Source organism: Trematomus bernacchii, unplaced genomic scaffold, assembly GCF_902827165.1.
Source record: "Trematomus bernacchii unplaced genomic scaffold, fTreBer1.1, whole genome shotgun sequence".
Classification (NCBI taxonomy): domain Eukaryota; kingdom Metazoa; phylum Chordata; class Actinopteri; order Perciformes; family Nototheniidae; genus Trematomus; species Trematomus bernacchii.
Window position 1 is genome coordinate 16,711,153 of NW_022987648.1, and position 23,695 is coordinate 16,734,847.

Consider the following 23,695-nt stretch of genomic DNA (forward strand, 5'->3'; position numbering starts at 1 on the left):
CATACCTTCAGGCCAGTGTTGTCAGTGGGGAACGTACACACACACACACACACACACACACACAATGTAGGTGGACACAGCAAGTGCCAATGCTGTGACGGAACTTTAATTGCTTTGTTTTTCCTACTATACACTTTTTTGTTGATCTTTTCATGGACCTACTCACTGCATTTGTATCAAACACGCATTATCAATTAGATATTTATCCTTGTGTGGTAAACTAGTGCAGATTATGGAATGCAATCACACTCTAAAACCACACAGTAAATACAGCGGCAGGCTAGACATTGATTTGAGTGCGACACACACACACACAACAGATAAAACTGCATACATGTGCAAGTGATAGTGGAGAAGGACCAACAGCGATGCAGGAATTGTTGGTGTGGTGGTGAAGAGGGAGCAATTTACCAGTAGATCTACTTCATCTATGGCCAAGAGCTCGGGGTAATAACCTGAGGAATCAGAGTGAGGACACAAGCAGCTGAAGTGAGTTTCCTTCACAGTGCGGCTGTGCTCACCTTTAGAAAGAGCGAGGAGTCTGAACATCTGGATTGATCCGATGTAATGTTTCTGCTTCTTCACGATGCAGGAAGTCAGTTAAGGTGTTTCAGGGCATCTGATAGGGATTGGTACTGCAAGCTTCCAGGTGAAGGTTCTTTTTCCAGGCATGTAAAAACAGCAGAGTATAAGCACTTGTATATAGTGTGCATCATATGTAGGAGACATATTTCTCCCGCGAAAAATGAATAAACAGCAAATTGGGCACATAGGCACTTTTTTTATTTTAAGCAACTTTATTGTTTTGGTGATAACTGTCAACTTAATCATTGCATATCAAAAAAACTAAGAGAGAACATGATGACCATGCTTAAGGACACGTCATAAAAGTGCTACATTGTTATTGAATATATGAAAACCTGTTTAAACCGATGTTTGAGAGTCAGACACGGGGAGGAGTCGGAAGGCAGCGATGCAGTCGATGATCCAGTTGGAGGGAGCGGACCACACCTTGCCCCTCCTCACCACTGGTGGCTTGTGGGGGCCCTGGCGGTCAAAGATGATGTACTGGGTGCAGAGGGCCTGGTCGGAGCCCGGCAGAGCGTGGTAGGCCGCAGCGCTCAGGGTCTGCGTCACGTCGCTGTCGGGCTTAGGCTGCCGGATCAGGAGCTGACCCCCCCCCTCCCTGAGCAGCTTGGTGAGCACGTCTTTGGACGGCGCCTTGAACGAGCCAAGGAGGAAGAAGAAACAGCCGTCGAAGAGCGGTGGGAGCTACAAAATATTAATTCAAGCATTAGTAGGGGCTTTTATTAAAGGTCCCCTATTATAGTGTTTTTCATCAATATATTATGGGTCTCAGATATATACAAAGCATGTCTCTGAAGTGTTTGGCTCGAAATACCAAACAGATCGTGCATTGTAGCATCCCATAATCCCCTCTGTTTCAGCCCTGTTTCAAAAGTGCTGATTCTCTGTCTGTTACTTTAGATGAAAATAAGGAGCCACTCCCCACGCCCCTCTGAGAGATATTTGGTTAAAAAGAACACAATGGTGCTCTAGGAGGAGATTCAGGCGATAAGGAGGGGGGTGTTACCTTGGTTGGTTATTAGCTAATGGTTACACAAGCCAAAAAATCGTTATGACATCATAAAGTGGCCAAAATCTGATCAGCTCATTTTCAGACAGGTTTTTATATAAATGGATCAGGACAAAAAGAGAGGGAATGTTTTTTCCTGAAACTTTCAGAATCTCTTTACACAGAGGGGACACATGTTGATGTATAAAAGACAGGAAAAAGTGGATTTTGCATAATAGGTGACCTTTAAAATCTAAAAAACAACATTATCTTCTTTATAAAGAAAACATGTTAGACACTCCAGCCAACAGCAGAATAAAAACCTCAGTTCTTGGAAGAACAGTGGCACAAGGATTAAAGTCTCTCCTTTTGTCCATGACTGAGTTAAACTCTGAATAATTTCTTTGCCAATACATCTAGGGCTCTCATATTTCTAAGTGTCTGTGTGGAGGCTTTGTATTTACTTCTTTGCAGAAGAGCCAGGAGACCATTTATCAGCACCGTTCTCCAGGCAGAACTCAGAACCATTTAGCATTGGTGTTTAAAGCAGCAGTGAATTAGGCCACTGGAGACTCTTCTGTTCTCTGCACCAATGAACTCGACTGTTTTTGGAGAGTAAACCGGCTCCCTCAAGAGTTTCTAGTGAGAACAATATTTGACTACATTTTGGTTGGGTTTCACTTTTACTTTAATTTATGATTGTGATTGATGATATTGGTTTTTACTAGAATGGAAATGTTAAATTCGCAAGTCAGACGGAAAGGGAATCTGACAATACGGACAGCCTAGATCTACTAGAGTATGTGTTTATAACCATGCCTGACTGCACAATCATCAATATAACAAGCCCTGTATAGACTACACAAGTGCCAATCCTTAAAAATATATATCTCTTACAATTTAATATATACAGACAATGTCTATTAGAAGTTACTACCATCTGACTTTCTCATATTTAATTATTTTACTACATTGAATCAAGATGGATGTAATAGGAGTTTGACATTAAAAAGAATGTGCAACTGTAATCAATTTCTAAATTATCTAAACTAGCTATACTTGGTATTAAAACAAAACAAAGTGATTGACAGCTAGGTATTCAGAACTTCCCATATTAAGTAGAGGCATCTGTAGCCTCTTATGTCAGCCTTGAGGGTGTCTGTATACGCTTTGCCATCTAGAAGAGGCAGTGTGTCCCTGTTCTTTCTAAAATGACAAAAGCTCTGTCAAGTTGCATAGGGCTCGGAAGGAAGCTGCACTGAGGTCAGGACTCTGACTCGCCCACAGCGGGACATTAATGTCGTTGATATTTGGTAGGCTCTCCAGTATAGCCTTGACTTTGTTTGGAGTAGTTGCTGCTCTGGGAAATAAATCCTCTCCCAAATTACAGCTCTCTCTCACAGCAACAAGGCTTCCTCCAGGACTGTGCTAGTATTTTTGCTGTATTAAGTTTACTCTCCACCCTTATAAACCTTACAAGGCCTCTTGCAAAGAAGCTTCCCCACTGCATCATCCTTTAACACGGGGCTTTGAGCTGGGGTTAGTGTGTTTCTGCTGGTGTATGGTATTTATTTAACACCAAAAACAGCCTTTGATATCGTCTAACCCTGCCTTCCCTAATTGGTACTTTCATGTTTGTCATCCTGCACGAGTTTGTGTCCATTTTTCTGAAAAACGCTGATCAAAGGTATATTTTGGGGGATAGTGGTGGTCTAATGGATAGTGAGGTGGGCTGAAGATCCGAAGGTTGTGAGTTCAAATCCCGCCGGGAACACCAACACTAGAGTGCCCTTGAGTAAGGCACTTAGCCCTTAGTTACTCCAGGGAGAATGTCCCTGTAATTGTAAGTCGCTTTGGATAAAAGCGTCAGCTAAATGAAATGTAATGTAATAATATTTGTGTTATGGCAAAGGGTTGAATGCTAATGTTTCTATCTACTATTATTACAAGTTATGTCTATAGTTAACCTAATATGATCAGATCTGAAACATTTTAAGTCTTTTCTTTTGGTGCGATTAAAAGAAAAAAACAAATTGGACTTTCAAAAATCCAAGGAAAGAATGAAAGGAAGTACTTTTCATGCTACTCCATGCTGATGAAGAATAACAATGCGTCACTGTCTGGAAAGGCAAGACAGAGTCTAGACAATCTATAATCATCTATTAGATGAGTTTGTTTGTGTGCGTCTCAATTACCAAGCTGCATCTGTTGATGCGACTTCGCTGTGGGCCTTCTCCCGCTTCGTGCTCATTTTCGGGCATCCACTCGCCTGCCTGCAGACATGCCTCCACCCCTGGCATCAAAGAAAAAGAGGAAGTGAAAGTTACAGCTAATTATATTGACTTAAAAGAGTGTGACAAGGCAATTGTGAGGGGAGAAAGACAAAGCTCATGTTGAGTTGGAAGATTGAAGTATTGGCAGAGCTGCCGTTGTTGACAGAGAGAGATGCCCACAGCGTGATGGAGTTAATGATGCAAGCCTCGTTTTAAGCATCTCCAGCTTAAGCAGAATTCCAGCATCATCTCTCGCTCTCTTCATCTCTGGAGGTTTTACAAAGTCAAATTAGTGCTGTGTGACAGCCAGCATCCCAGCATCTTTTCAGTTAGAGAATCATCTTTATTTCTAAATCCTTACAAAAAGCATCTTAAAAGACAGAAACATTTTTATTTGAAAAAAGTGTAGGCATCGGAGGGAAAAAAGTAACATATTTTAATGAGCCCCCCACTGTCACAGATAAGAAACACCGATGCCTGTGCTGCAGATCCCTGTAAATGTTCTATTACTGAATACCATGTTGGGGTATAAGAACACGTTGTATATTGAAACAAACTACACTTCTTGTAAAAGAGTATAAAGGGTGTGACAAATATCTGAGCATTAAGCTAAGCCTGAATAACACTTCCAACTGTTGCAGTTTATGATTCACACAATGCTTCCAGCTGCAAGATGTGGTGGCATGAACCGGTGAGGGTAAAGTGTGTGTGTATGTCGATATCTTGTCACGATACAGCACCGTGTCATGAACCAGCACATAACACACATATAATACACACACACAGTCTGCAGTCGAGTGTAATTACATTTATTCATCCCCCTTAATTACAGCTTTCCTTCACAGGGAACGTGCCAGAGACTTGGGCAGAGACGAGGGGAGATACTGCGGTTAATCGCTCCGGACGCTGGCGTTTAGAGCCGAGGAGCCATTAGCATATTTGCTAATTACGTTCACAAAGACTTCAAGCAGAAAATACTTCACACCCCTTCCTTCCTGAGTCAATGAATGAGTGAACAGCCAGATGAACGTACTTCATTGGTTATACATGAAACCAACTGGATACTAGAGTTGGACTTTTATGAAATTCTGAAGGTCAATTCTGACACTACCGACTCCATATGGGGCACAACAGCTCGTTCTTTATCGATAATCAGTCTCTTGATTACCAACCGCTGTGTGCAGGTGTGCAAATGCAGCATAGCAGCAAAACATCACCCCACAGTTGAGGCCTTGGTTCAATGCCTAGTATTAATGCCTCCTTTAATAAGCAAGTGTGTAATTGGACAGGTGCCCAAGAGCAGCCTCTTGCTAGAAAATAACTTGTGAGGACACAGAGAGATAGCACATGGTTGTCCTCCTGTCAGTGGTTGAAAGTAGCAGTGGCAGGGACAGAGGTTTAGGGAAATTAGTCAAAATAGTGAAATAAAGATAAGAAGAGGTAAAGGGGATATGGGCTTTAAGTGTTTATTAAGAGTGAGATGAACTTCCTGTATATTCAGAGTGTGGATCTGCAGTCTGAGGAAGGGGAAAACAGTTGGTCTGGCAGTGTGAAAAATAAACTACATATTCCTGACAACATCCCCTAAAGTATCCGTATTAAAGGTGGGGTAGGTAAGTTTGAGAAACCGGCTCGAGATACACTTTTTGTTATATTCCATGGAATGCTCTTAACATCCCGATAGCAATGAATATCTTAAGTGCTTTGACAAAAAATCCATAAAAAAAAATTCATCTGTGGAAGCCGTAGTACTGTAAAAAGCAAGACCAATCATTTTAGCCGGCCCGGACGGTTTCTCAAACTTACCTACCCTACCTTTAACACAATGGTGTTAGTTTCACCCATAACAAAAGAGAAATGTAAACAACGTCAATCCATGGTTGCTTTTTTGCAGCATTTCCATCTATAGCTCAGGGTGGCAAGAACTCAACGACAGGGAAAAGTTTTAAAATAGACTTCAAAATAATAGCTGTAACTACCTAGCTCCCCCTGAAGCCATTCATTGTATATACAGCTCTGGAAAAACATTGCACACCACTGCAGCATTATCAGTTCATCTGGTTTGACTATTTATAGGTATGTGTTGAGTAACATTATTATTTTATTCTATAAACTACTGACAACATTTCTCTGTGTTGGAATTCAACATACACTGGAAAGTAATGGCCGTCATACATGTAGAGATTTAAGAAATCTGAAGTGGTCTCCTAATTTTTTCTAGAGCTGTATATTTGCCTAGGCTGTAAACAAGAAATAATTTAAATAGGGCTCGGCAGACAAAATATTAACAAGTCAGCTTTAGGGCAGCTGTGGCTCAGGAGCAAGTTGTCCACTAATCGAAAGATCAGCTTTCGATTTCCAGCTTCTCCAGTCCACATATCGGAGTGCCCTTTGGCAAGTTACGGAACCGCAAATTGCTCCCGGAGGCAAAACCATCTGTGTGCAAACGTGTGTGTGTCTGCGTGTGTGTGTGTATGTTTTGGCCATACGACCAGTGTATGTGTGTGTGAATGGGTAAATGTTGGCATGTAGAGTGAAAACCCTTCGAGTGGTATGAAGACTAGACAGTTGGGCATTGAGATTAAAATCCTTATTTCATCTTAAGTAAGTGTATTTCCCAAAATATTGAAGCATTTATTTTAGTGACAGGTGCATGATGGACTAAAGGATCCAAACCATTTGTTCATCCCCAGAGTAAAGACTAAGTTGGACTGGATCATTGTTAGGCAGATTAAGTTGTTTTTCTTGATATAACACTGAAGATAAGACGCTTAACAAAAGAAAAAAGTGTTTCAAGGAAACATAAACCCAAACAGGGGAAGGCTTGGGCTCGGCCTAATTGACAGCAGAGGCACATTCTGTAAAAGTAGGTGACAGTGAGAACTCCACTGCATGCGCAAAAAACAAGGACAGACACAGATAAGATGCCACAGTGATTGTCATGAGGGAGACAGGCTGTGTCAGGAGCTCAGCCTGCGTGTAGAAAATAGAAGGGGGGGGGGGGCTGAATATGGTCTAAACACACAAAATTGTATACAGTGACACAACCACACACCTGAACACACACGCATTTAAACTTTTAAATCGCTTACTGAAAGAGACAGGGGAGCATGCCTTTTCACTCAACACACGCACACGTACACGTACACGTACACACACACAGTGAGTCGATGCTACTGACGGATACACCAGTGAAGGGCACACCAAGGTGCCAGAAAACTCTTTGACAGCAAGTCTCTTTTCGCTTCCACTAAAAGCCGACTTCTTCTGAATGCGTGCTTGTTGACTTGGTTCAAGGATGCCAGGGAGACGGGCTGGGAATAGCAAACATTATTTCTAAGTATTCATCTTGGTATAAATCCAACAAAGGGAAAAAAAAGAGTTACCGATCTTCCTGTCGCAGGTAATATTAAAGCCTTGAGGCCCATTGATTCTGAGATTGCTTCCTCCAGTCACCCTCCCACTCAGTTTGGCTGTCAGACATGTGTGCTCACACCAACAGAAGGCACACACCAATTTACATGAAAATTGAAAAATGCAAGAGGTGTTTTCAGGACATTCCAGGTGTTGCAGAAAAATACTATTGCATTAGGGTTCTTATTCCAAAAACAGCCTGATTTCACCTGAAAGCTTTCAGAGAAGAGGTTGGTCAAAGGTCAAACGCACATGTGTCCCACTAGTTTGGTGTAAAGGAGGAATTAAGACAGCAGCATATATATATATCTAAACCATATTATAAAATAGTATTATGTTTCCACTGAAATGTGGGTGCCAAACTGCATATTATCCAACACAATTGCACCAAACTCCTTCCAGAGACAGACATGCAGGTAAAATGTTCTTTTGGATTCAGAAAGAGCACAAACACATCAAGTGTATCCATACTGTTGTGCAGCACATCCAATAGTCCTGTGCTGTGCTCCCAATAGAACCTCATAGATGTTTTAATTGATCTTATTGCAACAAAAATAACAAACATATCAAATAGAGATGGAAATCCTTAGGCAAGCGCCCTCTTTGAATGACTTAGTCTACCGAATACAAATGTGACCTTGTAGGTAGCACACACAACAACATTAGCATACAAAAAGACAAATAATACAACTGTTGAAAATGTAAGCTGGTTATCAAGTAGCACACTTTGCGGAGTTGTCCAATCTAATTATCTCAGGAATGTGATTGATTGTGTGTGTGTGTGTGTGAGTGTGTGTGTGAGTGTGTGAGTGTGTGTTTTCTAAGGTTTTTTTGTTCTTATTTATGACCGTTCTTTCAAGGACCTCTCAAGGGAGAAACAAAAGGTTTTGCCAGCAATTAACTTTGCTAAAAACAAACTTTGCCATGTCTGTTGAGGAACACATTTTGGTTTTTGAGCTGGTTTAAAATCTGACATAGAAAAGTATAGTCTCATTTTAAACAATAGCATCTGCAGAATAATTCCATGTCTAAGATGATACACTAGTGTTAGGTACCATAAATACATCTTAATCTTTTCAACTCTTCCACTGACTGCACCTATTATTATAAATGTGTTCTCACAGGAGGATGATGTTTTGATTCATAGACAAATCAAATGCTGCATTTACCGTTTTATGCCAGACAATAAATCACATACTAGTCAGGTGCCCCCCGAAATAAATATAGTATTAATATGTAGTTGTTTTAACAATGTTGCTTTTATATGGACTAAACAAGCGAGTTGTATGTGTATGTATTGGTAGTAATTACCCTTTTAATGCCGGTCACTGCCAGGCTTGCTGTGTCCCTGAGCCCATTCTTTATGCTAAGCTACGCTAACCAACAGCTCTGCAGAAGTCTCACAACTAGCATGAGAGGGGGATCAATCTTCTCAGACAATGAGTCAAATAAGCATATTTCCTAAAATGCCAAACTATTCCCAGAAGGCAATAAATAAGTAGGCTTGTTAAGTAGTCTACAGTGAGTATGACAAATAAATTAACAACTGACATGTGTGCTCCTTTGTCTAATGATAAAATACATTATAAATAACCAAGGCACTTCAAAAACACTTCAAACTGTTACCAACAGTGAACAATGCTTGAATAAAAGCTCAAAAAGGTTCAATTGAGCCAGACGTTTACCCAAAGTCACGATGTCATTGACTCATGTTGTGTGATCGTGGGCTGCAGTGAGTGAAGAGAATGTTAAAACCATGTGCTCTTAATGAATCAGGAGCTGATATCCAAACACAATTGTCATTCATGGTCATGGTGAATTCGAATCTCTCCGTTAATGTAGGAGAGAATGAGTTACATTTTTGAGTTTCGAAACCCATCGTAATTAACTGAACATTAGTTAGAGTTACAGTTCTGTTTTGACAAATATGAAGATCAGTACATTAATACAATAATCCAAAGTCTGGGCTCAACTCTTTCATCAGAGTTTAAAAGAGAACGACAGGCCAAACTGAGTCCACATTAAACATTAAGGATATTTTGGATGAAATCAGCTCCTGTGTCACTGCGGTAGGAAGTCACACAGGTACCAACTGGAACATTGTTAAACATCACATCCAAAAATAGCCTCCGCAGAGGACTACTCCATCTCTCTCTCTCTATACTCACAGCTGAATTTGACAACCCAGCAGCCAGCAAGAAGACCCATGAGGGTAGAGCTGGTGGTGGGCATGTGTCCTTCTGGCACCACGACATGGCTCACTGGAGGAAGACACAAACACACACAACAGCCAAATGTATAAAAAGGTGCAAATAAGTTGTGCTCCACATGCTAAACAGGATGGTTCCTGCTGCTGTCCTCCAAGATGTTAGGCTGAACAGAGTGTGTATGCATGTTATTAGTGCAAATTAAATGAGCTAGATAGATCAAGTGCTCCAAGATTAAACATTTATAACAGTGTTAAGTGCCTTAATTCGAAATTCCGTCTATATTTTAGACATTGCCGTATGTTTTCTCTCAGCCCAGGTTAGACGAGTTAATAACATCTTCTGTACGTCCAGAGAAAAACATCGGAGCACATCCTAACACATTCCTGGTAATTCACCTACTTTGCCTGAGTGGAAAACTGTCTAGCAATTAAAGGCGACAAAAGGCCATGCAACGGCTTCTTTCAAAAGATGCTTTAGACGATAATTATAGCTTAATTAAAATGTAAGCAAAAGCTCATTGCCTCTTATTCAACAAGTGAGTAGGGTTGACAAGTACAAAATGACCATAATTATTTCTCCAGGGCAAATCCATATTGCATTGCTCATTGACCGAGGATTTGTATCCTCAAGTTCAAAATGTGGATAAAGACACATTTTCTGGAAGCACAAACTTTCCCCCCCCCCCCCCCCACGGTCAGAGGAGGGAGAGTTGTGAGACACACTTCTGTTTTTCATTAGTGCTTATTCATCACTCTGACAGTACCTCCAAACATTTTTATGAAGGATGATTTCAATTACTTTTGCTCTGTGGTGTTCTCCCAGCCTTTACTATGCAACAGTGAAGGAGCTGCTGCATCACAATGATGTGTTCAGCTCTAAAAGCACTTGTTAGTTACTGTTGAACCTTCATGAGCGATAATTCTAGAGGCTTTTACAATACAAGAGCTGTGTGTAAAGTGAGGCCTGTAAAGCTTGCCTTGTAGCAAGAGAATCAGTCAGATAAAAATCCCATCTCTTTGGTGGTTCAAGTACGGCATATAATCTTCACAACAAACATCATGACCAGGGGAAGACATTACCCCATGACTAGAGGCTCCTCTGGTACTCGAGCCTGCAATTTACCCATAATACATCCTTCAGTTGAACAGGGCATCCCGAGTGATTGGCCGTGACAAGACTTTCCAGCCATTGTCCCTGTGTAGCAGCAATTGGCCCTTAGCTGCAGTTCATTTGCAGTGTTGCGGGGAAGCCCATGTGACACACCAAAAGCAATCATATGTGATGTTATTTTAAAAAAGGTGTCCCCCCAGGAGCATTGAGGACGTTTAAGGAGAGGTTTCTGTACCGAACAAACATTACCTGAGCCAGAGAAGGTGTCGGCCATCCTCCCTTCCAGTAGCTCTCCCAGTTTGGCCACTTGGAGCTGTTCTGCCTGTGACAGCTTAGTGGTCAGAAACACGGCCATTTCATCCCTCCGCACACAGTCGCTCACCTGAGAGAGGACACAGTTAGTTAAACAATCTTGACCTATAATGCTTGTGTAATAGTACTCTAGGGTTCAAAGTAAGTGACATCATTCTCCAAATCGGCAACTTGATTTTACTTTCAATTTTAAGGTCACGATTTGATTCTCTTCTTCGATTTTAACATTTATTTTCCAGCACTGATGCCACATCCATCGTTCGATTCTGGATGTTGTGATCAACAGATTTTGTGGTTGTATGCCCTGACAACTGTTGCTTTGTTTTAAATATATAGATTGCAAGCTAATATATCCACTAAATACTTTTGGGAATGTACAACACTAAGGCCAAATAGTCAACTTTAAGTTATTTATTTAAAATGTAATAGCAATAACTTATTCCCCACTGTTGACTTTAATTGCGAGCTACCGGTAAAAGGTTTGGAGAGAAAATAAATACCAAAAAGGGAATTGCAAATCCTGCTTTGGATTCTAATGATGAAAATCAAAAGCTCATCTTGTTCGATATTCAATTTAGAAATAAGATTGTGACAACCTTATTTAAGAGTTTAAATTAAGATAACCACATCTCCAGGTGGACTCACCATAGAGAGAGCAGAGGGGCTGAGAGATGTGTTTGCACATTGGATCCCTTCTGAGGCTTCCTGGAAAATCTCCAGCATCTCTGGACTCGCTGCGTAATCTGCAGGCCGCTTTCCACACTGATTACTGTGACGAAGAACATTCAAAAGTTATTATGTCAGTGTCTCGCAGGATGCATACACTTGTTGATTTATGCATTTGCAGCAACACATACCATCTGGTGAACAATACATTGGAGCATTATATTGCAGAAACATTTCATTTACTTGATTTGTTAACCACCATTTACATCAGCACACACTTAGAGCAGGTCAAATGTCTATGTTTTGTAGTGTAGTATATGTATGGTAATTACTCATGGCAGCTGTGATAAGCCAAGGTAGTTTTCCTCTTCAAATTGCTAGTGGTTTTCAAATGTGTGGGTACTTCCTCTAATATAAAAACATAATGTAGGCCCAGTGAATCTGCATAACATAAGGATATGATACTGTTGATAAATCATTGTCAAAACTTAATGCCATTTCCTTAAACACAGAAAAGATCCGTTAATTAACATTAACTGTTTGAACTGATGGACAACATTACAGTTCAAAAATGTATGAATGTACAATGTGAAATTATACCACAAGCAATCCAGAAGCCATATTGAATGATGGTATAGAAAAAATGTCAACTGGACCAGATGAAAATAACTTAACCCTTATTAAAATAACATATAATAGGAGGGTTTTATCGACTCAGGCCTTATTTCTTGGGGAGGTTGTTTCAGAGTCTTGGGGCACTGACAGCAAACCCTCATATTTGAACAACTTTGGACTCTAGAACCGACAAAATAGTCTCTGCCAAAGAATCTCAAACATTGTTTTTACACAAAATATTGAAAATACAATGCCTTTAACCACATCATAATCTGCCACAGCACACTTCTCTGAGCATGTTCATTTTCAAATGCTATCCACATGTTCCTGTCTCTTAGTAACAACAAAGATACTTGCATGCTTTGCTGCTAAATCAATTAACTAACTATAGTTATTATTAGAACCAAAATGCTATTGCTGTCCTGAGTGATTCACAATTTTACAAATCTTTCAGAGACACTAAACACAGCATCAATGTTATCTTGTGATAGCTTTTAAAGCAAAGTCTTGTCCAACAAGCTAAACATTTCCTCGTATCATTTCATCACTTCAACCATTGGAACATTTGGGTTCTTTTTTTATAAATCACTGGCCAAGCAGGACACAAAAAATAAAATCAATATTTGCCATTCCAGAGCTCTAAGGAAAACACTTTGGCGATGTCACACTCGGCTTGTTCTATGAAACTGTGCACCCATGTGTGGTATTCACTTGTTGGAGCGTAATTGTTTGATATGAGGGCGACCTGAAATCTGTGTTGTTCTTCACTCCTATGTCATGTGACCAACCAACACATAGACCCATCGCATGCAAAAAGAAAATCTCATGACTGCATAACACTACTGACGAGTGCTGACTTTTGAAAGCCTTCTCAATGAAATACATGTATCTGGTGAGAAGCACATTTCCTTTATTGATTTAGTATAGCCATTTAACTGTGATGCACAATATCCCCTCAGTATAAAGTGTGTGTAATGGAGGCTCATAAGCATTATCATAAAAGCAGCATTATGCAAGAGACTCAAAGAGAGGAAACTGCAACTATCCCCAGGTTACAAAAGATAAAATAAAGAAACTTTAAAGAATGTGTCTTTAAGTTTCAAAGAGCGGCATGAGACAAGACTGAGGTCACCTTGAGCTAAGAGGGAGAGGAGGAGAGAATGAAGAAAAGCCGACAGAGGAAGAGAGGAGACTGAGAGAAGATCCAAGCCCAGCAGGTCTTCTCTAAAAGATTAGGCGTCAGCAAAGATAACACCTGGGGGACAATTAATAGGTCCACTGGTCCATAAAATATTTCATTTGGATTCATACCCCTAACCCAATACACACACAAACAAACATCAAATGTCTAGGACACTTATACATATGCACACTCGCAAGCAGGTTTATGCAGCCGCACGCGAGAAGAATATCTGGAGAAAAAGAATAAAGCGTGGAAAATTGTGCTGGAGGTAAAATCATAAACACTCTCCCACAAGCCTCGGCATTAAGTACACAAGTGGGAGGAAGGCGGTGGAGGTTCTAGAGGATACCCACTCTAAGCATGACTCTTATACTAAACGGGAGGAGGACATTTAAATATTCATTTCAGGCTGAACACAAATACAAAGTTCAGTGAAACAATAGCAGAAACATCTGAACACCAATACTGATTATTCTTCCATACCTGCTACTGTATGTGATCAATAGGCTTTGAACATATTTCCCTTTATCTATATGGATTTTATTATGTTAAAAATCTACATTTCTGTTTCAAATGCACCGGTCGTTAAAGAGAAGCTATTAGCTATTATTAAGATTTTATGACTTTTATGAGCTCATGCACACCCAACAGCCCACAAAGCTTTTGCACTGTGTCCGCTCAGCAGTGTGTCTTGAAAGAAGTCATATATCTAAAGACGGAAAGGCGCCGGGAGCAACTGATGAGGCAGAGGGCGAGGCCTGAATGCATTTTTAATCAAAAGGTTCATTAGTTACATTTCCTTCTTAAACAATCCACTCTGAATGTGTCCTGACAGCTGGATCAGCTGGGTGTTACAGTTTATATCCTGTGATGCAGAGGATGACTCACCCAACGCCTCCATTTAAACCTGTAACAACACTGTGTATTGTAATTGTTATGCAGAGGCCCTTCTATGATGGCCAAATGAAAAATCACAAATAATCAAGAGTAGGCTTTGGTTCATGCTTTCTAGAAATACCCACAAACATTGTCATTCGAGCAAGAAATAGCCATCCATAACATAATGTCTGGATCAAAGTAGACTGTCTATTTAGATGTTAGAAGCATGTCACACTTACTGTAATCAGTATTGTATGTAGTGATGGAAATCCGTTGGCTAATTGCCAATCGCAGTAAACATTCATTGCTAACTTTTGGAGACTGTCATTGCTTGTTTATAGTTTGACTCTGTGTGCAGTATAATTAAACCGATCCAGTGGTATTGGCGTGCCAGTGCGAGGCACACAGGTGATGTTAATTAATGTCTGTATGGATTCAGTGCTTCAGGCTTTGAATGGTCATTAGTACCGAGCCAATTGAAATACGGCTTGTTTTTCCCCATCTCGTCAACACAAGTTCATTTTCATGCCGTACTGCACTCAGAATAACTAAATGGTGACAATCTTAAAACCTATAGTGTGCGGGGCAAACAAAATAAAAACAGTAATAAATGTATATAAATACTCATTTCAGCATTGTCCTTTGAGTTTGTGAACAAATGCTACCAGCTAACACCTTGCAGACCTCTCCCTGGCTGTCCTAATGTGCTGCATTGATGTTGATATTCATTCTTAAAAAGGACTGAGACTCATGGTCCGGAGCCCTGCTGTGCATGCTGAGCAGCTTCTTAGAAAATGCTTACACCTGTTGTTTTGGAGATAGCAGGTAATCGTCGACTGTTAAAAACACATTAGGATTCACTTAAGACTTCCGTCTGAACTTTATAATAACCTGTATAGCATGTCAAATACTTTCGCTTAATAGGGAGTGGACTCACAGTCTCCAATTTTTTGAGGACAATGAATATATGCAGTCCAACAATTCAAATCTAAAATGTGCATACACAAATATCGAAGAGCAACAATGAAAATCTGCAAAACCTGTATTTCCAAAAACACTGAGCTGCGTGCCAATCGTTCCATTAGGGATTGCAGTGGCAGATGTCTTGGTTTGTCTATTGTGTGAGTGTGAGTGTGAGTGTGAGTGAGTGTGAGTGTGAGTGTGAGTGTGAGTGTGAGTGTGTGTGTGTGGCTTGAGGCAAGGATTGCATATGTATTGCAATGCCCTAACACTGCCTTTATTTTGCATTGCAAACGAGTAACAAGTTAGAGAGTTAAGAAATCTAAGACCTGATGAGCAGGAACCATCGAAGTAAAACACAAAGAAACGAAGAAGGGACAAGACAGAGGATGATTGGTACGCAATGGTTGCAAAAAGAGCACTTACTGACCAACATGGCCGCCCTGATCATCTAATCTATTGATCGCATTTATAAACCAGCATCCTCTCCCTCATTATCGATGTTGTGCTACCCCACCTCCGCAGGCAGGAGACGCTGATACAGCATTAACTGATTGACCAACGACTTATCTGCGTCATTCAATTTCCTTAGCTCCATCCACCTACAGTACGTACTGCCCTAGCACATGCCTGTCCTTGATAATAAAGAGCTGAATGCCTGGTACACTGACGGGAAAACAGGCACTTGAAGATTTATTTAAGACGGGGAGAATACGCACTGGTCCGGAATAACAAAAGAGCCTTTATGATGTGATGCAATGTAATACAATAGGGGTGCAATAGATATGAAACTACCTAAAGTGTTTAGTCTTTGTTGGGATTTCTGCTCAAGTCGTCAAACTCAGTTGAAAGGTTTTATATGATATTCTGTCCACCTCATTTATTTATACGTGACAAATGATTGGCATCCAATACATCAAACACACTTTTTCACTGACACTGTCCCAACAATAATTTAAACTTTTACCAATTCTCTTAAAGGAAGTATTTAATGCAATATTGTTGCACTGGATTCAGGGTTGTTTGTTTGTCTGTTGCTATAGCCTCTTCAAATATAATAAAAATGGTATTTTCATAAAATAAGTTTTGATACAAAATAAATAACCTCAAATGCTAATTTTCAGGTTCATATTTGTATATTTACATGCTTTAAATGTTAAAAATATATACTTTGTTTTTTCTCATACTTTTTTCACCCTCTGTCTGAAACCAGAGCCCAGTCTGCTCTGATTGGTTAGCTGGCAGGCTCTGTTGTGATTGGTTAACTGCTTAGAGTTGTCCCACATCTTAGCCTATAACGTACAATGTGTTGGACTGCCAGCTAATAGAAGGTTGATTGTGATATAGCCATGTTATTATGTTACATAAGTAAACAAAGGAGTCTAATCGAGGCGTTTCAGGCAGGGGGGAAAACGCCTCGAAGTGTGTGGGAGAGAAACTCTACATTAAAGTGTTATTTTTTGCAGACCATTTAAATGCACAAAAAACTATTTAACACAGTTCAGGAAAGGTAAAGGTAAGTGCACCACTATGTTTTCTATTGTGTGACGAGTGCTGCATTTTATATTGCAGTGATACAAACTGTGGCTTATGCTGCTCTAATGCTCTAAAATGTTTTCATGTGGCAAGTACCGGAATGACAAGTATCAGTTTCAAGGCTCCATTTCAAAAATATCAAATCGAAAAATCTTGTTTTTAGGTCTGACACTCATCTGACCTGAAACACTCAAACGTTCTTACAAATGACTGACTGGGATCATTGATAGGGACAACTCAAAGGCCGGTGCAAAGCAAAACACACCATCTGTGTGAATCGTTTTACATGAGGACCCACTAAACTCCTGGTATAAGAAAACAACCCTTGAGGTTACTCACAGTACGTTCTGCGAGGCTCCTTGCTGCAGCAGCAGTTTGGCGATGGCTGGGCGTCGGTTCCTCACAGCATCGTGGAGTGGAGAGTCATTTTTGTAGCCGGGAGTATTCAACAGGGCCCCCCCTGAGACCAACACCTCCACAACCGGCAGGTGACCCAGGTTACACGCCTCATGCTGGAACAAAGAGTAGAAAGGCTCAGAAGTCATCCTGCTGTGCTTTCAAACAGTTTGAATCGTTTAAATACAGACATGAGCTTGAATCCTTTTATGGGAATGTTTTCGACTGGGTTTGCAGTTCTTTCATGGGGTATTTTGAAAATATATCAGATGTTACAGCTCAATCACACTTCAATCGTTTTGTAGAATTCAACTGATAAAGAGAAAACCTTCTAAGAAGCAAACGTCAATAATATCCTGACCTGCAGTTCTAAAATTAACATGAAAGAGAGAAGCCGCTTAGTAAAAGTGAATGTTTTAAAGGTTATGTTTGCGACTTGAACTTGAAGGTAGTAGCAAAGTAAAAGAGGGTTTTTTTTATCCAGTAATAAGATTGAAGCCATTTAAGCAACTGTAATGTATTCAAGTCTCGGAAGTTTTTTAAACTTTGAAATCCTAACATTAGCTGAGCCGTAAACCACATCACGAAAAATTGAATGCAGGGGTGGAAGAAAATGTTAATTGGAATAGTCTAAAAGGGAAAAGAATAATGAATAAATAGAGCTATTTAGCAACAACATTTTGCATTACAACTTAGCATGTTGGTTTACTGGAGAAGATAAATAACAAATGTAAATGTAAGGCAGAATGAAAAGCTACACTAAATTAAATGGGCCTTTGTGTGGGAAATTTCGCCATTAGAGTCTAACAATCCATGAGGTACCTGCATGTAAAAAGCATATGTTATTGTCAATAAACGCCATAAATCTCTTTTCAAAAAGAAAAAATAAGAACCCACCAGGGTCGAAATGTTAATTACAAATATCAGTATTTATGTGACTCAGGTTTTCCACACAACAAATAAAGCTTTCGGATGCATCACTAGGTTTATAGGACTTACCAGAGGGGTCCACCCAGCATTATCCTTCAGGTTGGGGTCAGCGCCCTGCTCCAGGAGTTCCTTGACAGCCTCCACGTCGCCCTGCAGGACCCCGAGAGGACAACAAACCTCAGGTCAGAATTGCAGACCCGTAAACGCAACCTTTCAAACACAGCGGCTGATCCCGGTGTACCAAAGCTCCTCTGTTTATCAATCACACTCCACAGTGGGCCATTGATTATCTTGTCTGGGATCCAGAGGGGGATTACGGCTATGTTTACAAGGATTACTGCAAGACGGTTAATTCTCCGCAGACCGGAACACGGCTGTCTGATCATCTGAAGACTAATATGTTCAACTAAGCGGAGCAAACCCTACAGGAGGAGGACACACTTTAACCATCAGATCAATCATATACATGTATTTTTGTTTTATTGCTGTCACTTAGCTGCATAAACGTTTTTAAATTGATTTAAAAAGAGGACCTATCATGCAAAATGCACTTTTTGATGTCTTTTATACATACATTTGTGTCCCCAGTGTGTAAGGGAACTCACAAAGTGTCAGAAAATAAAACCCTCTCTTTTCCTCCGTACCCAAATCTCCAAAAACGGGGGTACAACGGAGCTGATCCAGATTTGCGTCCGATATGACGTAATATCGGAAAAGTGGACCCACGGCACTATCAGAAAAGTTGCTATTAGAAACAATGCCCGACTGTTTTGGACGTAATATGGTCTTTGTTTACATTAGCATCGCTAACACTCAGAGCTAACCTGTACTGGAGAGAGCATGTGTAAAAAAGCAGGAAATTAAAAAAGGAACTCACCTTGTGGTAAACCCACAAGAGAAAAAGCATTTGAGCTCCATACTGTTTCAGAAATAATCCTTGATGTGGTTTGGAACATGATATGGCATTTAATCACGGCAGCATTTAGCTGTATCTGCCGGTATAATTCTGACACGCTCCCCCTCTTTTTCTTTTTGTCAAGCTAAGGACCCTGAACCTGCAGTTCTCTAACAGGCCTGAAATAGAGGGATATGCGGGACGTCTGAAATGCATGATCCGTTTGGTATTTTGAGCAAAACACATCATAGACATGTTTTCATATATCTGAGATCCATAATATATGCCTAAAAATAGCATAATAGGAGACCTTTAAGGAAAGGATCTTGAAACCTCCCCACCTTTATAGCAGCTAGATGGAGCGGAGATTCTCCCTTGTGGTTCCTCTTCATGACCGCAGGGATCCCCGAGGGGGGCCGTCCAACAGATGCACTGGGAGAACGGGGAGACCTTCTTCCAGCTGGGGATGGGACAATCGGGCTGGCTCCTTTCTCTTTTCTTGAGTTTTTGACACTTTTATCACCTTTGGGGCTAGTCGAAAAAGGGCTCAGGACAGCTGGAGACATCTGGGATCTCCCCCGCTTGCCTGGGGAAGCCCTTGGCCGTTTTGGTGTGGTCTCCAAAGTGGCACCCTCCTCCTCCAGTCTGGATCTCTTTGGTGAATGCTTTAGGGGAGATTTGTCAGGAAGTTTTTCAAGAATCTGAGTGTCAGGCGGTGTTTGGTCATTCAGTACAGGGCTGCTGCCTCCTGAGAGACTCTCCCTCGTGGTGCCGAGTTCATTAGTGCTTCCCTGTGGCACTTCAGTCAGAGTCTCGTCAGACATGTCAACAGGGCTTAGGAAGGTAACTCTTTTGCTGGACTTTCTTGGCCCTTCATCGCAGGACAGCTCCTTTTCCTCTAAAGCATCCATCTCCTCGGTAATCCCCCATTTCTGGTTTATAGCCTCCAGCCTGTTCTTCTTCATCTGCTGCCTGCTTTGTATCCGTGGGGCCCTAATGGGCCCACGCTTCATCACCTCCCTGCTCGAAGCATTTAGCTTAGTTCTCTTCTTCCCTTTTTCATTTTTGCTTCGTTCAGGAGAGGAAGAGCCTGAGTCTTGGGAGGACGAGGTGAAATTGAAAACTGACAAGTCCTGAGGTGGAGCAGTAAGGGCGTCTGGCTGTGCTGCGGCTGTTTCTCCAGAAGACGTGCTCTCCGGTACGGTGACCTTTGAAGGCTTCTCCACGGTGCAGCGGACCTTGCGGCTTCGGGGGCTGAACCAGATCTTGACGTTTTTCTTGTGTTTGAGGACAGGACTATGAGGTGGAGTTTGGATCTCAGCTAGAGACTTCTCTGCTAGAGAGGTGTGAGGAAAAAGAAAAACGGGTTCAACAAAAGTTCCTTTACTGCAGCAACTATAGAAAAAAATATATTTCAAAAAGGCTCCTTGTATTTTTAATAACCTAGAATCTGTTGAGATGACAAGGGAATAACATCAAAGCTGAAAATGATGCACTCCAAACTAATAATAAAGACATTTGACATAAGTAGTGGTTAATCCCATAGCTATTTCTTAACTTTAGACAGCCTGCAGATGCTTTAACATTTCTATTACACGGCTTATAAAGTTGCCTTGTAGTTATTTTCTCAAAACTGAGACCTACTTGCAAAACTAGACACTGCAATAGTTAATTGAATCATATAATTACTGTCATTACCAGGGTGCTGGATGGGCGATAAGAAGATAATAAAGCACAGGAAAAAGCCACTAATACTTTCATTCAGAGATTAGACTGGCGGAGGAAAATGTGAAATGTTTCAGTCAACACTTGACAGAATGGGGTGTGGCAGATGCGTGGGGAGAATGATAGTGAAAATCGCACATGGATTTGATTATAAACTTGTTAATTATTCGAATGAAGCTGCTGTGTAATGGCTTCCGTCTACCTGGTTGTTCTGTGGGATTGAGCAGGGACTCCAACCCGCTGAAGAGCTGTATGATGCTGCTGAGCTGCCTGTTGATTTGAATGTCCTTCACCCAAGCAGGACTCTGACACACCACGCAGCCATCTCCGGCCCCGGGGCCCGCACAGGACCTGAGCAATAAACAAAGTTTGGATTAGGAGTTCAATCACTACCCGGTTCAGTAAGAAGAAACACAATGAGCTTATCGATTCACCTTTTAAGGCTATTCAGTCATGAAGAGAAGGAATAAATTAAGGCTAAAGTTTGTGCCTAATAGGGACATTAATTCCCTTAAGACTTTCAACACTGCAAACCATGCATTCATTGCCAACAAACCACGCTAATGCCATGGAAATCCAGCACTTCATCTGCAAAATGAATGAGCCCCATAACAAGAAAAATGCTAACTGCAACATTTAAATTATTTCTCCTTCATATCCTTCAGATGTGTGAAATGCCTTTAACAACAGTGCCGTTAAAGTTGTCAATGTACCCCAAACATAGTTGGTGTTATTCAATATAAATAAAACAGCTAAATTCACTTTAAGTGCACGAGTGAACCAGCATGTATAATCCTGGCAGTAACAGACCTAAATAGAATGGAGCCATAATATACGCTTTTAGTTACACCTGTGTCTGAAAACTGTCCACCATAAGACACGTCTAATATCAGTGAGCATGATACGGTAAAATATATTTAGTTGAGGTTACATTACCTGCACAGCATATGCTCGCAAATTCCTAGACACACAGGCTCCGTCATTACATTTGAGCTGGAAGAGGAGAAAACATTTTAAAGTGGTCAGTACAGTCAGTGTAGGCAATACCAATATTTTGGTCTGTAAAAAGATTAATGGTCTATACTTGTAGCTGAGAGGTTGTACTTTGACTGGATAATGGTGGTAGGTAAGAGGTCAAGTTGTTAGAATTCATCCACTGCGGACTATGAATGTCAAAAGAGCTAAACACGTGAGCAACCACTTCCCTTTGCAAATACAAAGCTCCACTGTGAAATGTGTAGTCTATGCTGTAAAAACAAAAAGCCAAGAAGATTCTCAACTCCAAAGGAGGGTGGTTGTCTACCAATCCTTCTAAAGAGATCATCCTGAGGAGCGGCACCACAGTCTGATCTTAACCTTGCATCAGATATTCTGACTTTTCAAACTCTTTCCATCAGGCTGGAGGTAATAAAGCATCCTAGCATCCCGACTGTTACATGTCCATTTCCTCCACACAGACATGTTAACATGCTGCTATATCTTACCACTCGAACCAAATAAACTCACCATTTCCAAATCACACAAATCCTTACTGTTTACACTGTGACTTTTCTGCATTTCTTTACTGTAGTCTAACTATTCAATTCTTATATCCACAATTTGATTTTAAGTGCAGTTTCGTTTAGCTTTTGCACAAAATGCCAGTTTTTCACTCCTCAGGCCAAACCGATGAGTAGGCTATGTGTAGTGCTGTCATGTGTATGTATGTTAGTTCTGCATTCATTTGTAGTCACTTGGTCACATAACATGAAACCTTTCGGAAAAAAACATGACTTTTTAATAACTTAAAACTAGGTTTTATATAAAAAGATATCTGTAGGCTTTGAAAACAATGACATATTTTTCATTTAAATATTCAGATTAAATAAAAGTAGCACTAAAATTCCAATTAAAAAATAGGCGTGACTTTTCTTTCCAGTGTTGTAACAATATCATGCATCTATTTCCCAAAAATAAGATATTTCCTTTTCAATAAACAGCAGCAGAAATATCCTAATAACATGAGCATGTTTAGCATTTTTTATAATATGAAACTGAGAGGGGAGAATTGAGTAATGTTAAATATATAACTTAAATCTAACCTGCAATTTGCTTTCCTGCTGTGACTCACCGTACAACCCTACTCTGAATAATACATTATAATTTGTTTTCAATTTAGCAAACACTCAGCATGTTCTGCCCATAGAAAACACTTAAATTAAAGTTATTACAATCAGGTGAGGATGTTGACAACTTAAACGTGTGTGTGAGCTAGCTGAGCATAGTGTAGGCATAGTCTTCTAGGGTTTTACAGTAGGTTAATCGACTAGTTGTAACGTGTGTTTATTCTTTGTTTACCTTTAGGCAACAAATGATGCTACATTACCTCCCGAAGGTAGCGTTACATCACTTCTACGTTACAGTAACTTTAACGTAAACTTACCATTTGGAGCAAAGCAGAAGCTGTCGAAAGTTCGCAACCGCCTCCTTAGTGTTCTTCCAATCCTGTGTAGGAATGACGGCATCATTATCCATTATCAGAGGATTGTATGTGTCTGCTTTGTTTTTATTGTGCTACCGACTCAAGCTTGCACAACAAGCCGAGTATGCTTCCTGTCTACTTGCATCTCCCGCCAAAGATTTACGGAAGTCAGATGACGCAAGTTCCGGTGCAGTTTGCAAATATATATTAGTGACATCAAACAATCCTTGTTCGTTTGTATCAAGTGTCGGATTTGTTTGGGGCGAAACTCTCCGAAGCAGGGACGTGCACAGGTAGGGGCTAATGTTGCTAATTGTCATTTTTGTCTGACCTGCCCCTCTGGAGAGAGCGAGAGTTTTTTTTGTTTTCTATTGTGGCCGAATCAACATGATAAGCCCACAATTAGTATTGTAGCGTCTCGCTGCGATAAAACCATAGACTGTATATATAAAGGATAAAACACAACTTGTCAGCGCTGTCATCTGCCCCCAGTCACGTGACTTTGTTTACAATCTGACAACTGGAAGCAAAGGAAAGCCCTCCGAGTCCGGCCT

At 40.6% G+C, this 23,695-nt stretch overlaps 1 protein-coding gene across 2 annotated transcripts; it reads right to left on the reverse strand.

The window, feature by feature from the left end:
- Window positions 1-161: 161 nt before the first annotated feature.
- Window positions 162-23,314, reverse strand: bard1 (BRCA1 associated RING domain 1). 2 transcript variants are annotated; one of them, XM_034134181.1, is made up of 11 exons: window positions 23,103-23,314; window positions 21,617-21,673; window positions 20,883-21,031; window positions 19,297-20,288; window positions 18,130-18,210; window positions 17,074-17,246; window positions 11,541-11,664; window positions 10,833-10,965; window positions 9,432-9,524; window positions 3,772-3,869; window positions 162-1,272 (listed from the first exon to the last, which is right to left on the reverse strand). In XM_034134181.1, the coding sequence occupies exons 1-11, from the start codon at window positions 23,192-23,194 to the stop codon at window positions 925-927; spliced, it is 2,340 nt and encodes a 779-aa protein (XP_033990072.1). In that variant the 5' UTR covers window positions 23,195-23,314; the 3' UTR covers window positions 162-924. The 2 variants fall into 2 exon arrangements, with proteins under 2 accessions (XP_033990072.1, XP_033990071.1); XM_034134180.1 differs by having other exon boundaries at window positions 19,297-20,291.
- Between the last annotated feature and the right edge of the window lie 381 nt (window positions 23,315-23,695).